The sequence below is a fragment of the Eptatretus burgeri genome, chromosome 9, assembly GCF_056783735.1.
Source record: "Eptatretus burgeri isolate ZD-2024b chromosome 9, Ebu_testis_v1, whole genome shotgun sequence".
Taxonomy (NCBI): domain Eukaryota; kingdom Metazoa; phylum Chordata; class Myxini; order Myxiniformes; family Myxinidae; genus Eptatretus; species Eptatretus burgeri.
In genome coordinates this window covers 39,912,300-39,929,120 of record NC_140969.1, presented here as the reverse complement: position 1 = coordinate 39,929,120, position 16,821 = coordinate 39,912,300, and the positions used below count along the sequence as shown (strand labels likewise).

Sequence of the window (16,821 nt, the reverse complement as noted above, 5' to 3'; positions counted from 1 at the left end):
GGTAAAACATGCATTCAGTAAGTAAATAAGGATTACACACTCAGAAGCACTATCAAAGAGAAGGTGGAAAAATTGGTGTTTCAAGTCGAAAGACAAAAAAGTAGAAGAGTCAAACAGAGATTCTTACTGATCTCGACTTTTCTGATGACAGAGCCTTATTGTCAGAATAAATCCCATGAGAAGGGACTTGATGGATGCTATACTCAACTTCTTTATTAAGCTTTCGATATCCATTGGTCTGAATATGGAACAAATAACGAGCTCTATGGTTCTCTTCCAAGGCTGTCGGTTAAAATTAGACGATGTCTCAGGTTTGCTGGCTTTGAGACAGAGGAATATGGGCCTGGAGATAGAGGAACTGCACACATCAACACATATTTCGAGAGGACTGGAAGCTGAGGATCAATGTCATCTGAGTTCGGCCTGAGAGCTGACTTAAGAAGAAGTATTTTATTAATTAATTAAGCTTATTGGTTTTTGTCCATCAAATTAGTTTAAGATGAAAAACCTCCCAATGACATGGCAACTATTTGAACAGGTGACATCTTGTAATAATTGCTGATAACACTTAATACAGCAGCTAATAATGGAAATCAAATTTAAAGGCAACATTGTGCATACAAAGTTGTGGCAACATACCTATAGACTGCCAACAGTGTATTCAAACAGTTGCTGGAGTTAGCCAGTGTTTGTCCAGCTCCTAGTTGTGAGAGAAATACAGAAATGGCCACAGTATAAAGAAAGGCAGAAAAGGAAAATGTAATAGTAGTTGAGCACCTTGCATCAATTACCTTCAGTTGTTAGCTAATGTGGAATTTAAATTCCAGATAAAATATTGTCATCATGCACTGTTCGTCCGTCCATTCGTCCATCCATCAGTCTCCTATTTCGACTTTTCCAACCAAACCGCTGGGCCGATCCGGCTGAAATTTGGTCGCAAAGTTCCTCTCCTGACTGGTAACAGGGATTGCAAAGCTCGTTCCAGTCACTTGACTTTAAGTAGGTAAAAATGGCAGAGTTAGTAAATTTCTTGAAAAATCTTCTTCTGAAGACCAGCCAGTCAGAATGCCACCAAATTTGGGTTGCAACATTAGGCAAGGGTAGGGGGTTAAATTGCATAGGTCATGCCGATCACATGACCGGAAGTGTGTCAAAATGGTCGACCGCCAATTTTTGGGAAAATCGCATAAACTCCTTCAAAAATCTTCCTCTCCAGACCCACTAGTCAGAATGCTACCAAATTTGGGATACACCATTAGGCCAGGGCCCAGATAAGCTACAGGTCCAGTGGTCCTATTTTTATTACTCTGCACCAGCCCAAAATCTGTGTCCATAACCCAGTGGATAGCAAGTGACTTGCCCTCAATGCAAAGAACTCACTATTATTGGAGAACAGTGAAAGGAGGAGATAAGCACTGCTGCATCGCAGTCTGGTTGGAGCAGTGGTTCCAGCAAGCAGCAGAGAGCTGCAGTGAGTTAACAACTCAGACCTGCAAAGCACTTGCTGACACAACACTGGCAGAAGGGAGGAAAAAAAACAAAAAAACATGGAGCTTAAAAAAAAAAAGAACAAAAGAATATACTGTACAAATTTGGTTATCAAGATCAAAAGAATCCTTTTACATAATTGGAAAGTGCAGAGATTGTATGATATTTGCAAGTGTTAAAGAGAACAAAAATGAAATATAATATATATATATATATATATATATATATATATATATATATATATATATATATATATATATATATATATATATATATATGGAGCTGTTGAACATCTCCCAACACTGAAAAACAGCCATTGTTGGTGAAAATACTTTAAACGATCGAAAGTAACCTTTTAAAGCAGTGGTTTTCAAACTTTTTTTAGTGGCGACCCAATTTCAGAACCTCTCTACATCGCACAACCCAAAAGATTCAAAACCCAATTCATAATATATAAGCTAAGATTTCATATGACACAAGAACATTTACTGTTTACTTTATTCACAATCGTCATGTTTTCATAGACGAGTAAACGGAGAATAGCTGACAGTACCCAAATAGTACAGTTGAATGTTTCAGAAGTTTAGTCCGAATTACATTTAGATATATCAGTGAGGAGGATGAGCCTGTTTTTCAGAAACGAACTTCTCTATTTGTGGAGAAGTATATGACAATGCCAGGATCATATCATGCTCCATTTCTAGGCGATTTCTGTACTTTGTTTTACTCACCACCATGGTGGAGAACGATTGCTCACAAAAGTATGATGAAGGATATGGCATGAGAACCTTAATGGAGCACCGTGACAGGGTGGGGTACGACGGCAGCATTTTGCACCAGAATGTCGACAACGAATTCGTCCGCGCAAGAGCCTGCGCTCCTGAATCCTGCTGGAGCTGTACAAGCTCTTCCTGTGCTGTATCATCTTAATCAGCAATCGAGTCCAGTGGAGCCGTGAAAGGGTCCCGAACCGCAGAAAAGGACTGCACATCCAGCTCAGGGAAATAGTGCTCGAACTGTTCAATGAGCGACGGAAGGTGACGTGCTATCTCCCCAGAAAGACTGTCGAGCTCAGTATCATCGTATTGGCAGGTCGTTAGATGCTCCACCAGACGGGGAAAAGGCTGAAGCGCTTAACAGCTGCTTTGTCTGCCAGTAATTTTAGAGTCGCCAGAAATCCGCTCATTTTGTCTTGAAAAATCATGAGGTTGGCGTCTTTGCCTTGGAGGGAGCGGTTAAGGACATTGAGACGTTCAAAGATGTCAATGAGATAGCAGTTCTGACAGTCAATAGTCTGACTCAAGCAACGCTACCCATGCCGTTTTCCCTTGTGTGCGTAGGAACTCCTTCAGTTCATCTTTGAGCTCGTAAACGCGCAGAAGAAGGTTTCCTCGAGATAACCATCTGACTTGAGTGTAGAATAGTAAATTCTTATGGTCGGCGTCCATCTCCTGCCAGAATAGCCTGAATAACCTAGTGTTGAGGGCGCTCGATTTGATGTGATTCACCATTTTTACGACTTCTGAGAGCAAGCTCTGCAAGGTTTCTGGCAAAGTACGAGAGACGAGCGCTTCTCGGTGAATCATGCAGTGTACCATGGAGGGAGCCACCTCAAGCAATTTAGCCTTGAATCCAGAACGCACTCCTAACATTGCTGGCGCGCCGTCTGTTGTAGAACCGAGCAACTTTCCAAAGTCCAGATCATGGTCATGATAAAACTGCTCTACTTTCCCAAAAATGTCCTCACCTTTGGTGGTGGCCTCCAATGGTTTGATGAGCAGAGGCTCATCGACAAAGTTATCAGCCTTGATGAAGCGGACCCAGACGATGAGTTGCGCGTACGATGCAATATCAGTGGACTCGTCCAACTGTATGGCATGCCATGGCGATTCCTTGATCTTCTGTATGACCTGGGCCGTTACGTCCAGACTCACATCTTCAATTCTGCGTTGGATGGTGTTGTCAGAGAGGGGTATAACTGCCAGTTTCTTTGCCGCTTCCTCCCCAATCATCAGAGATACCATGTCCTTTGCACATGGCAGCACGAGTTCTTCCGCAATGGAGTGAGGCTTTTTAGTCTTGGCAACATGGAGCGACACTCGATACGAGGCCTCTAATGCCCGACAATTGGTCTGATGGCATGTACCCTCTGTCAAGACGCGTATTCTTGAGTGCAAGAAGTTTCCTTTCAAAGAACGCTCTCTCCTTATCCTGATAAGGTGCATGTTTTGTAGTCAAATGCCTCTGCAACTTATTTTGTTTCATAGACTCCGTAGAAAGCACTTCGAAACAAATCACACACTGAGGCCTCTGTGCCCCACTTTTAACCACCACGTAGTAAAATCCAAGGTCCAGAAATTTATCCTGATAAGAACGTTCTCGAGATTTGCTGGTGGCCGGTGCTGCCATCACAAATAAGGTCTCGAGTCGTACGTGGAGACGTGAATAGACATTAATGATAGAGTCAGAGTCTGAGTCTGAGAGGCCGTGGATCAAACCACTAATTTCCCACCAAAATGAACCGCCCTTCAGCGAGCTCGCGCATCGGCTGGATCCCATTCCAAGCGTCATGTTGCGCCGGTTCCCATACTTTGAATGAACCGTTTATATTCCATCCCGTAAAAGCGAACACCGATCAAAGATAGACAATTTTTTTCGCTGCAAGCGGACACCCACGACCCCTCGAAATTTGCTCGGCGACCCCACTTGGGGTCGTGCCCCCGGGTTTGAAAAACCAAGTTTTAAAGAATAAAAGGTGTTGTTTTCATTCTATTGATTCATCTTCAGAATGGAACATCTGGCTAGCAGAATGAAAAGATAATATATTGTTGTGGTTAACAAATTCGCAAACCACAATTCAGGTCCCTTAGGTGAGATATCTCGGTAAGTATATGTGTAGTTAGGCCCAAACCCGTTGTCTAGAGGGAATAAATGTCATTCATGAGGGCTGCGACTCTTCAGAATAGCCGTTTTTCTTTTACTATCTTTATTTTGGACCAACCGCCATTATTACCACCACCAACCACGTCTCAACAGCCATCACAACAACAACCACCAACCACAACGCCGCTTCACCACAACCGCCACGACCTTTACCGTCACAACTCGCCACCGTCGCATCACCGTCATCTCGCGCCACTCGTGGGCACCGATGCTGGACTCGTGTAGAGCGCGCACCGAGCAGCGTGTTCAAAAGCATCGCGGACTTTCCGCAGAAAAACGGATCAAAAACGACTCACGCCCACTTTTGTTCCGTCCAATCGGTGAGCGAGGGGCGATTTGGCCCCGCCTCCAGGGCGTTGGAGGGCGGTCGCTATATGCAAATTCATGGATCAAAAAGCATTCACGCCCACTTTTTCTCGGGCCAATGGGGAGCGAGGTGAAAGGTCGGAGGCAGAGGGTCAAAGATGAGAGAGCGAAGCCACGGGGCTTATAAAAACGACTGCGTTCGTCAGTCGAGTCGAGTCCAGTGGAAGTTGAGAGGAGTTCAGTTCGCAGGAGGAAGAGTTGAGTTGGAAGCGGAGGAAGAGTTCAGTGCAGTTGGGAGTTCGCGGAGTCGGAGTGAAGAGGACGGAGCTGTGGAGAGGCGGCGGCGGCGAAGGCGGACGAGGGGTGCTCGCGTCGGATTCGGGGAACTGAGGAGAGAGAAAGGCTGGCGGCGCGACCGAGGTCGTGGTAGAGACGCTCGTCGCGGGACCCACGATTTTGGTGAAATCCTCCTTTCCCCGAGCATCAGCAACCCCCTCCTGTTTCCCCCCGCGCTGAGATAGTGCGACAAAAGGGGGCCCCCTTCCCACCCCCTACCAGACACTGTCCGCGAGGCCCGCGGAGTTGAGGCACCACCGCCGCTCCGCGTCTCATCATCAGACGGGTAGGCCCGACACGGTCTCCGTCTCGGCCCCAGGCCCGCCTACCCCCTCATCCTGGAGGGTGGTTCTCTTTTCTTTTGCTTTGGGAATGTGTGTTGTCGGCGCCGTCTGTGAAGTAAAATTGTATAAGTGTTGCCGTGTGCTCGCGTAGTCGGTATTAGATCTGCATTGTCGCATTTGCTTTTTGTCTTCTTCTTTTCCATGTGCTTTTGGTGGAATTGTATATGTGTGCTTTCCGTTCATCGCGAAATAAATGTGCTTATTGTCGAACTGTTTTCCCGCTTCGCTTCGTCATTTCTTTCATTGAATCCCCATCTTGCTTCACGTAAAGGGTTGGTCGTGGGTTAAGACGCCCGATAATTAATCGAACCGTCGAGGTCGACGAATAACACCGCTCGGTTATCCCGATAGTACGGAACGGGTCGCTTAAGTGGCCCGTGTCCGAAGTCGACCTGCGGCGAGGTGCGATCGCCCGGTCTACCCTCCGTGTGGGTACTTAGGTAGGTCGAATTTGGCGAGCAACCCTATCCCACGCGGGGGCCGATTGGCTCGATCGCGGTGAGACCGAAAGGTCCACCCGTGACTGGTTCCCGGCTTTAGTCCGAGAGGGTCACGACTGGATTGTCCGTCCGGTGGGCGACGTGCCGCGATTCGAGTTACGTGGCCGTTCGGATTTCTGAGGATGGCATCTCAAATAGAAACCTGATGAAATGGGGAAATCATGAAAACAGATGGCACTACAAGGGGGGCAGAACAGAGTGTATATATATATATATATATATATATATATATATATATATATATATATATATATATATATATATATATATATATATATATATATATATATATATATCGAGCTAAACTGCTGAGCGAGCCAGAGTTAGATTGAACTGACCTACTGCATGTATGCTGTGTCTTTCTCTCCATGGCCATGTTTGATGTGAATTACAGGCTCTTCTCTGCCATGATCAGTGTGGACATTGCTAGATCTCAATCAGCGGTAGAAACCTGATCTCGACATATATACCAATGCTAATGCTGTCTGTCTGTCTGTCTTACTCTGAAACATGGAAACACTCCTCAGAGAGAAAAAAAAATAAGTAAATGTTCCTTCAAGTTAATCCAAACATATGGGAAAATAATAAGTTTTTTTCAATCAGAAAACTAATTGAACTCAGGCGGTGTATCGGCAACAGATGCCTTGATCGCTTCCGAAATTTTTTTCTATGCTGCTAAGAAATGTATAACCTCCATTTTTGTACTCTTTAACCAGCGCAAAAATAAAAGGCTTCCTTTTTAATTTTTTTTAAATTGTGGTATTTTACCAGTCTTCAGCTCGTATATAATAAATAGAAGCCCCATAAAGATGTAATATTTGTAGAATTAAATACAATACATTAGAATATGTGATTGAAAAGTCTACTATTCGTTGTGGGGCGATTTGATCATTCATGAATTGCTGATCTTTTCATATTGATACTCATTAAAGATGCAAACATGCCTACAACTCATTATTTATGCACCAAATGTAACATACCGCTGCTCTCTGCCAACACACCCAGTGTGTACATAATTGCCTCTTTCACTTCCAAGCAGCATAAGGAGCAGGACATCTCCATCAGGAACTTAAGACCACCACTTTCACACATATACTCACATGCTGCAACTGTGGTAATATTGAGAACAAGGCAATGGAAGAATTAGGGCTGGATTAAGATGACAAAATATATGCATGTTATTCCAAGCAGATGACCAAAAAAAAACGAACAAACAAACAAACAAAAAAACAATGCATATTCCAAGCAGAATGTCGAGACGCAACAGAGCACAAGTACGTAATATCTGCTGACCAAATTCAAAGCATTGGTTGCATTTATTGATTGATGGTCACGTACCAAGATGTAAAGATAAAACATCTCAAAATTACTTTGAAACATGTGGTTCCATTAAACAAACTGCATAATTGGTACGGTTTGGCATATTTGTCATTCCCATCTGATTTTGGCATATTTGTCATCCCACAGGTTGAAATCCCCTACACTGCAGTGATACGTTGTCTCGTATTGTCCTTGTCAGATCTGCTAGGCATGATGCAGAGGTAGTGCACTTAACTTTGAGTCATCTAGTCTGGGTTTGATTCCTGACCCAACTATATATTGTCAGAATGGTGTTGCGGAGACAGGACGTCGCATAACAATGTGTGTCGTCCTTTGGATGGATGTTAAGCAGTGTGTTCCACCTGCCAGCATCTGCAGGACGTTAAATCGCATTTTCGACGGCATCCGGAACAAATTACAAATTCTTTCCCTGATTGCTGCAGACAAGACAAAGGCAAACTCACAAATGCAATCCTCATCATGGCACTGCTTTGGCAGCACTAAACCTGCCTTCAGGCAGGTTACTATAGAGACAGAAAGAGAAAGAGAAAGAGAAAAAGAAAGAGAGAGAGAGAGAGAGAGAGAGAGAGAGAGAGAGAGAGAGAGAGAGAGAGAGAGAGAGAGAGAGAGAGAGAGAGAGAGAGAGAGACAAAGAGAGAGAATGTCCTAGTCATTCAAATACACTGCTGTCGCTTCTTCATATCCTTGTCCGACATGATCTCCTCAATGAGACTTGCTTGAAAACTCAAAAATGCAACAAATGAATGTGAGAACATTTTTATCAAGGCAGAGTTGAGTGTCAAGAACTTGCAGGCACCGTTATGCGCACAGATGTCAGTGATGGTACCCAAAGCCTGCTTCTGATAACTGCTTTCACCTGTTTGGAACTTCAGGCATTCAAGAAGTAAAGCCAAGTCAACCTGGACCTCTGCACAGTGAAGATGATGTACAAAAAGAGAAACACAAACCATCCGAAATTAGCACAAAAGCACTGGAACCAATATATGATGACTCAACAATGGGATATGAGCTCATGAAACTGAGAACGATTACAAAGACTATGTACTGGATAACTGTTTCACCAAACAGAGATTAACTGGATATGATTATCAATTTGGATGCAGCGGCAGATATACCATGGCTGATGGCAGGATCAGGTGATGGCTCCTCTGCCATGTGCTTCATCTTGCAAATTCTCTTTCCATGGTTCCTGGTGGGCTGATTCATGCTTTTAGTGGACAGGGAATCATGAAACCATCTGTATTACGGGAAACAGTGAATAACACCGAATATCAATGAAGTGGCTCAAAATAAGTGTCGAATTGTTTTGCGCATCAAGCACTTGAACTTGAAAAAGCTTCATATTCTCTCAGATTGTATAGCATTGATGTATAGGCTTATTAATTAAGGAGAACCACAGCTAGCTGGACCTGTCTTTGATGGAAGCCAAGTGATATTTTTTGCAAGAGTGAAAAAAGTTTGCTGTTATTTAAAAGAACATTCAACTTCATTACAATAAATGCAAAGTTAAAGGAAATTACTGTTGCATTTGTGGGGGTAGATGGAGGAATCCCATCGTGAAGATAGGATTGTATAGTATAGTGTTGCGGGCCGGGGGTCGGGTGAGAAGACCACAAGGGGGGGAAGCTATTTCGGCTCCCACAAGACTCCCCGGAATTGTAGGCCATCACATACGGATAATTCCATGACGTGGCGGGTTGCTTAACCGACCGTGGATGCCAATAACTCAACCGCGTGACCTGGGGTCCTCCCGTCTATGGGTTAACCGGGTTACCTAATTAATCACGTGATTTAATTACCGGGGAACATGCCCTCGGTACGCCTTGTCCGAATCGGATCACTTTACCAGATTGGATGCAGCCGAGCGACACTGCCAAGGAAGTACCGGCTAAAAGGAACGGATCGTTGGGAGTAAAGTCCCGGCTAAACGAGGATTCAGACCATGCTGGATCAATGCAAGAAAAGACAAAAACGAGCTGGGAACATTTCTAATAATAATTTATTTACATGCGAGGAAAGTTATGTGGCACAGGGAATAGTTTTATTGGGGTGTGTTGTGCAGGCAAAGAAAGAAATGAGAGGTGCGGCAATATTACAAGCAGCTTACAAAAGCGGACACAGAGCAGACTTAACGCAAAATAATATTCTTCTGCAATCTTCACTTACGGGGACAGGTGCCAGGACAACATGCACGCACGCACGCACGCACGCACGCACGCACGCACGCACGCACGCACGCACACACACACACACACACACACACACACACACACACACACACACACACACACACACACACAACCCGATGAAGAGAAGTTATTGAAGCAAGAAGGGAGAGGAGTTGAGGCTATGGTCTCTCGGTACCTTGTACAATTCATTGCCCGAATGCACCACCAATACGTTTTGGGGGCGTTTGAGGTCCGTGGTGCGATACCTCCCTGACAGCTGGCACGTTATCTCTCGCTTTGTGGGGCTTTGTGCAGCTGGCGTCGAGACGTGACCGTCGGCGTGAAGGAGGGACTTGAGCTGGGAGGGTGGAGTCCAGGCGATGACGAAGTCCAGCACGTGCGGGAGACAAAGAAAGGAAGAGAGCGAGCAAACGGCCTCGCTCTGACCTTAGGCCCCACGGCATGGGGTGGGGGGGCACTCCGAAGCGATGCGTCATCACCCGAATCGGGCGCTCTGATTGGCCCCGGCCCCCCAGCCACGATGGCCGGAAGCAGCAACATTCCACTTCCGGCAAGGTGGCCCCCAAGCCGTGAAAATGTCTCGCTCCACCTCACGACATGAAATGAATCGCCTACACCAAACTCCCCATCATGAATTGCCTTGCAAGAACCCCCAGACCATGCCCTGACGACAGGCCGAGGGTGGCGTCAGTCCTGCATGCCTGCCCGGGCGCCTCTGATTAACGCTGATCAATGCCTGCTCTGTGATGAGTCACGCGGCCCGAGCGATCCGGACTGCGCAGCACACCTCTGCCTGAACGCAGATTCACTGGCTGGAGAGGTGAGGAAACATCCGCCATCTGTGGGGAACACCCGCGGCCGCCAGCGAGGACCAACGTTAAAGTGTTTGGATAAATCCATGCATGTTTCGCGCAGTACACGCGGATCCGCCATGGCCCACGTGGTCAGCGCTTGCGTTCGCACGATTCTGCTATTGTGTGTCCGGGACCAACACCGATCTGTGTCAGGATTTGAGGGGAACAATCGGATATAATAATTAGATGGAGGTTTGGAATGAAAAAGGATATAGATATGTGTCAGATGGAGAAATGGAAGGAAAAGAGAATGCCAATATAATTAGTCCAGAAATGGGTTGAAAAGTACGCGCCGCCCGTATCATGCACAACGTGGCGTGGTTGTCGTTTTACTATTATCGGCCTCTGACGATGTAGCTATTGGCACCAAGCTACTAGCCACGCTCTTGCCGATATTGGGTCATTTGCTTCTGTGTTAAGCAAAACCACATCCGTGCAGCCTCTTTAAGAGATATTCATTTGAATGCCTTTTCAATGCAACCAGCAATCTCATCCCAGATCATCGGAAGCTCGAGTTGATCATCTCGAGCTGCCGAACATACTGTATAACTTGCCGCAAAAGTTTGGTTGAGGGATCGTTTGAGGACGGGAGCTCTGCGCTGTGCCACGCTCGTGCGGTGCCGTCGCGGCCTTCCTATGCCCCTCCCCCAGCCACGCACCTGCTGCACGTGTTGGCCTCCGTGAGGACGAAAATTCGGATTTACCTCAGAAATAAGCAGAAAAGAAGAGTGGAAATGAAGTTTAGTGGGGTAAGCAAACCTAGCTATGAGATCCCCGCAATGCACGTCCCATTTGACCCACTAGACAAAAGGGAAGGGACTATCTAAACGAATATTAATGGAATAACTGTCTTGGAACCACTATATGTTGGATGCCATTGCCTTGGAGGCATGCGGTTCTTTGAACCGCAACAATCGCATGGTCCGTGGATGAGTAGCAGACATGTTGATGTAAGTTAAGTTGGGAAAACTGGGAGCTTAAGATTGTTACGTATCACCACACTTTTGGTGGTGTTGTGCTTACTAGGTAGAGTCTAAGGCTAGTTTCTCCCAGTATGTGATTGCCCCCTGTGACCTTTTCCTACATTTTTACATTTACAAAGCCAGCTATAAAAAGACGTTTTACAACAACAACGACAACAACGGCCAACCTGGGTGCTGACGGAATCTGAACACGATCGGCAGACTAAACCCCACCCTCAAGAATGGTAACCGGCAGGTCACGCTCCCAAGGTTCATGAGTGATCGGTGTGACAATAGAGGGAGCATGATTGTGTTGAGACAGCGGTCGGAACACAGAGGGTCTCTCTTGCTTCTCCTTGGCACAGTCAAGAAGGCTGCGCGATTCTCGTTGTTCGTGTTGTGTGAATTTGCTCACGTGCTGGAGCAAGACGCAAGCCATTGACTGTTCAGCTGGGTCATGAAGTTTGTGCGCTTTGGGAGGAGAGGAAGAGAAGAAGATTGAAGGTTGAACTTGACAGTATCCCTTGCTGGAGGATCGAAGAAGAAGAAGGCGGCGGCATTGCTGTGAGCGGGCCTGGTGCTGAGAGAGGAACAGTGTCAGCAATTTCGATAGTGAGAAGGAGCTTTGATGACGGCTGGTGGGCTGTTGGCGTTGGGGATCACCCGTGCAAATTGCTTCACATGTGTGGCTATGGAGAGCATCCTCAAGCCATCTGGTGCATTTCCCACGCGGGGAGTGATGGCGCCATTTTGTGCGTTTACCACGCGGTGGCTTCATGGTTCGACGACTGTGAGGCTCCCAAAAGGTCGTCTCTGGACACAAAGTTGAGTGCCGGCATATAGGGAGGAAATTATTTCATTTTTATCTTTTCCCTTGTCTGTGTTTGTGACTGAGTGGAGATGTCTCAAATTAAGATTTACTTTTACTTCACTGTTCATTATTGCCCTTTGATTTATTTCCATTAAACCATCATTTGTTCAATTTACTTGTGTTCGTCGATTTGTTGTGGGTTCAAGAATAAACCCATGTGTTTGTTCTGGTACGTGCCTTCACCACCCTCCATCCTGCACGCACCATAAATCGCCAAGAATCTCAGCTGAGATTCTCTATCTTCCAAGAATCTCTATCTTCTCATCCAAACTCTCTCTTCCTCTTATGTGGCGACTTCAATTGTCATCACGCCAGTTGGCTAGGTGTGGGTACCTCTCTCACCTGCCATGGGACATCAGCAAAAGCTTTCTGTGACTCATTGGGACTGACTCAATCAGTCAACTTCCCGACCCGGATCTCAACCAATGGTACTCCATCTCTTCTGGATCTGATTTTGACAAATTTCCCTGACAATATCTGCTGCTCTTCCTTCGCTCCAATTGGTTCTTCTGACCACGTCCTTGTTAAAGTGGACATCTCTCTGGCTGTTATCAGAGAACCACCTCACCGCCGTCGAGTCTGGCATTTCACTCAAGCCGACTGGCAGGGTCTCCGAGCAGCCATCAAACTTACAGACTGGTCTCCTATCACTACTTTCTCAAACATCAACTCATCCTGGGAATTCTTTCAAAGAAACTTGCTCTCCCTCATGCACAGATTTATCCCCTCTCGTGTTCAGTTGTCTTACCCTTCCTCCCGCCCTTGGTTTACTGAAGCTTGTGGCGAGGCAGTTGTCCTGAAACAACTTGCCTTTGCCTCATGGAAAGCAAACCCAACTGAGGCAATCTCAGTTCTTTCCACAAGCTCGGAACAAGTGTGTAGCTACCCTCCAGGAGAGCCAGAAAACAACATCTTTCTCATCTCAAGTCTGAACTCTCAAACCTCTCTCCCTCCTCCAAAATCCTGGTGGCGTTTAATCAAATCTGTTTCTGGTGTATGTTCCCCTCCATCCCCTCCCTTACCTCAAATGGCCGCACTGCTGATTCCACACGTGATAAAGCTGAATGTCTAAACTCGGTGTTTGCAGCTAAATCTTGTGTCCCAAACCCATCACTATCTCTACCCACTTTACCCAGTCGCACCCAACTGTCCCTGGACTCTGTATCCTTTTCTCCTGACAAGGTGGAGAGCTTGCTTTCAAACCTCGAGTCAGATTCTGCAACCGGTCCAGACGGCATCAGCCCACGTGTCCTCAAAGCCTGCTCTTCTGCTCTTGCTCACCCTCTCTCTGTTCTATTCACCCTCTCATTTTCCCAAGGTCATCTGCCATCTGCTTGGAAATCTGCTAACATCACTGCCCTGCATAAAAAAGGTGCAAAAACAGATCCCTGTAACTATAGACCAATCAGCCTTCTCCCAATCATCAGCAAGGTTATGGAATCCATCATCGCTTCAGACATGAAATCCTTCCTCTTCTCCAATGGCTTGATTTCCAATCATCAATTTGGTTTCAGACCAGGTCACTCTACCCTAGATATGCTGCTACTGCTCTCCCATCAATGGATGGAGGTCCTCAATGCCAGACAGGAAATCCGAGCCGTATCCCTGGACATATCACGTGCTTTTGACACAGTCTGGCACCCTGCCCTACTCACCAAACTCTCTTCCCATGGTATTCAAGTGCAAATCTCCACTCATGGCTCGCAGACTTCCTCTCCTGTCGCAGTCAACGTGTGGCCCTAAATGGAGTTCTTTCATCCCCTCTTCCTGTGCAGGCTGGAGTTCCTCAAGGTAGCGTTCTGGGCCCTGTTCTTTTTCTGGTTTTCATCAATGATCTCTCGGACTCTCTGGAAAATCCTCTATTTCTCTTTGCCGATGACTCCACCCTCTGCCGTACCATCTGTCATCCCTCAGACCGGCAAGCAGCAGCTTCTTCGCTCACTGCAGATCTGGATAAAATCACAAACTGGTCCAACACGTGGAACATGTCTTTCAATCCAGACAAATCTCACACTCTCACTATGTCTCTTGAAAGGACCGTTTACAAAACCCCCCATCCACTTTCTCAACAATCCTCTGGAAGAAGTCTTTTCTTTCAAGCTTCTGGGTCTCACTATCTGCCATGACCTTTCCTGGGAAAGTCACATTTCCAACCTTGCCTCAAAAGCCAGTCGCCGACTGGGAATCCTCCGTCGTGCAAAGTCCTTCCTCGGCCCTCTTGAGCTCCTGACCACTTACAAAGCTTTTGTCCGTAGCCTGATGGAGTACTGCTCTCCCCTCTGGGCTGGTGCTCCTGCCTCCCACCTTTCTCGACTTCACGCTGTCGAAACCAGGGCTTTTAAGATCATTGGCATCTCCCGCAATGAAGCTGAGTCTTTGGGCCTCTCACTCAATCACCGCAGGTTGGTCGGTGGTCTTTCTGTCTTCTACCGACTCCTCTCCAGCCTTGCCCCCCTGCTCTCTCTGTGATTTGTCCCAACCACATTTCGACAGGGCGCTCAAGGTCGCCCAACAACCCCTTCTGGTAAAACTACCAAAATCACCAATCACTGCTCATCTTCACTCTTTCATTCCTCTTTTTTCCCGCCTTTGGAATAAACTTCCTCACTCTATTCTTTCCCATTCTTCCCTCCAGGCTTTCAAAACAGCTGTTCACCACCACCTCTTATCTTCCCCATCCAAATCCTCGATCTTTTCTACCCCCGATAATCCACCCAAGCCCACTTCCTTCAATTCTCCTGCTTTCCTTCCTGAAAGTCCCTTTAATGTCCATCTTCCCCTCGCCATGTTCCCCGTCCCATCCCCATCCCTCTCCCTTCAACAGTTCACCTGTCTCTGTTCCCCAATGTTTTGTCCCTTCCACTCCCGCCCCTCTTGTCTCATGCCTCCTTGCTGTGAGTTGTGTGTTAGCTCTCATACGAGCCTCGACCAAGGTATACAAAAAAAAAAAAAAAAAAAAAAAAAAAAAAGCTGTTCGCCTCTGAGTTTAAACTGTTCGGCTATCTGTCCAGGTCGGTGTTAACCGCCGTGGACACAACAGCACTTCATGATATGGGCACTCACCAGTGATTCGATCGATACATCAGAGGGATTTGTGTTAATGGTGGCTCGCACAGGGTTATTGGTTGCCACGTTTATATCTGAAGGGGAATACATTTTACTCAGACATGCTTGGTCTACAAAGTCAGCTTTTTGGTTACTGTTATCTGGACAGCTGAGCTATCACTGGATTTGCTTTTAAATATCTATCCACAGGCTTGGCATGAGACAAACCACTTCTCGAAGTCATCTTCCTTTAGGTATACCAGATTTCACAACTTGCATGCATATGCTCCCCACCAAATGTGCATTCTCAAAAATACGTCTTTTGGAATATGTTCGTGTATATTGTGATGTGCAACGACAATCACAGTGATCACGTGCGAGCTGCACTATTGCCCCATAGATTGCTGAAAGGTGATCGGCCAAAATGAATGGGAGATGTTATCATGTGACCCAGTTTGCACCGAAAGTAATGATTGTTGCTGCACAGTCATTGAGTCTTCATGCAGGAATGGTAAAGAAAGATGGAAGGAAGCGTGAGGAGAGCGTCCGTCCGGACATAACCACTGACCACACGTATGGCGATAACCACTGTTCAAATACGTGCGAAGATAACCACCATCCAAATACGTGCAGACATAACCACTGTCCGGATACATGTGGAGATGACCACTGTTCGGATACATGTGGAGATGACCACTGTTCGGATACATAACCACCATCCAGATACGTTCAGAGACAGAGAGACAAAGAGAGGGAGAGAGAGAGAGAGAGATGGGTGGGCGGAAGAGACAGACAGTGGGGGGGGCAGATGGGAAGGAGGGGGGAGGGAAGGGGAGGAGAGAGATGGGAAAGGGGGGGAGAGGGAAGGGGAGGAAAGAGGAGGGTAGGAGGGGATTCCAGCAGATGTGACGTTCAGTTTAACGGCACACATATTGATGAATCACCCAATCTGTGAAACACCATGATGACAGTTTATAGCTGAGTCAGAATTTGAACTTTGAGAGCTCAGTGAGCATGCATACCTCTCGGCTATCCTGCCATGATGTGAACAAAACGTTTCTTTTTTATAATTTATATATTTATCTATGCTCAAATGATCGGAGAACACCGTGGGGCCATCGCAGGCGAGTGGCCCTTGAACATTGTTCAAGTCGATCGATATAGAACATTTGACAGTGCAAATGTAGTAGAGTGCTCGCCGAGTGGCTTAAAGGTCCCCTGACATGCAAAACTTTCTGGTTATTTATACATTAACTTGAACTTCCTAGTGAAGAAATCACCCGTTTTTTTTTAATCAAAAATGGGATAATTAGAGCAATATTTCGATCATTTCTGGTGTTTTTCATAACTTGCTATGCCCCGCCCCTAAAAAAAGTTGACTTCAGCGAATCGCAGCATGACGTCACATACAGAAACTCGCACAGAGTGGATTGACTCGAGATCTTAAGAGTCTAAACCAGCGTTTCTCAACCTTTTTACCCTTGTGGAACCCTTGAAATAGTTTTCATATCTCAGGGAACCCCTGCATAAAAATTATTATATACCATTATTAATATGTAGCTCTTTTATATTTTTATCGTAGTCCACGTGGTAAATATAATATTTTTTTTCAGATACCTGGTTTAAGGAAAAAATGACCCCC

General features: G+C 46.1%; 1 protein-coding gene across 5 annotated transcripts in view; it reads right to left on the bottom strand.

The window, feature by feature from the left end:
* The window catches only part of TERB1 (telomere repeat binding bouquet formation protein 1), a 107,552-nt gene that overhangs the window by 77,568 nt on the left and 13,163 nt on the right, over positions 1-16,821 (bottom strand). For all 5 annotated transcript variants that reach the window (XR_015061593.1, XR_015061591.1, XR_015061592.1 and 2 more), the window contains exons 2-6: positions 8,374-8,495; positions 8,055-8,165; positions 6,898-7,026; positions 1,381-1,515; positions 640-700 (exon numbers count right to left, since the gene is read on the bottom strand). Coding sequence is in view for 2 of the 5 variants with exons in the window: in XM_085894873.1 (XP_085750999.1) it covers positions 640-700; positions 1,381-1,515; positions 6,898-7,026; positions 8,055-8,165; positions 8,374-8,464 (527 nt within the window). In the remaining 3 variants the exon portion in view is untranslated. The remainder of the gene's footprint in view (positions 1-639; positions 701-1,380; positions 1,516-6,897; positions 7,027-8,054; positions 8,166-8,373; positions 8,496-16,821) is intronic.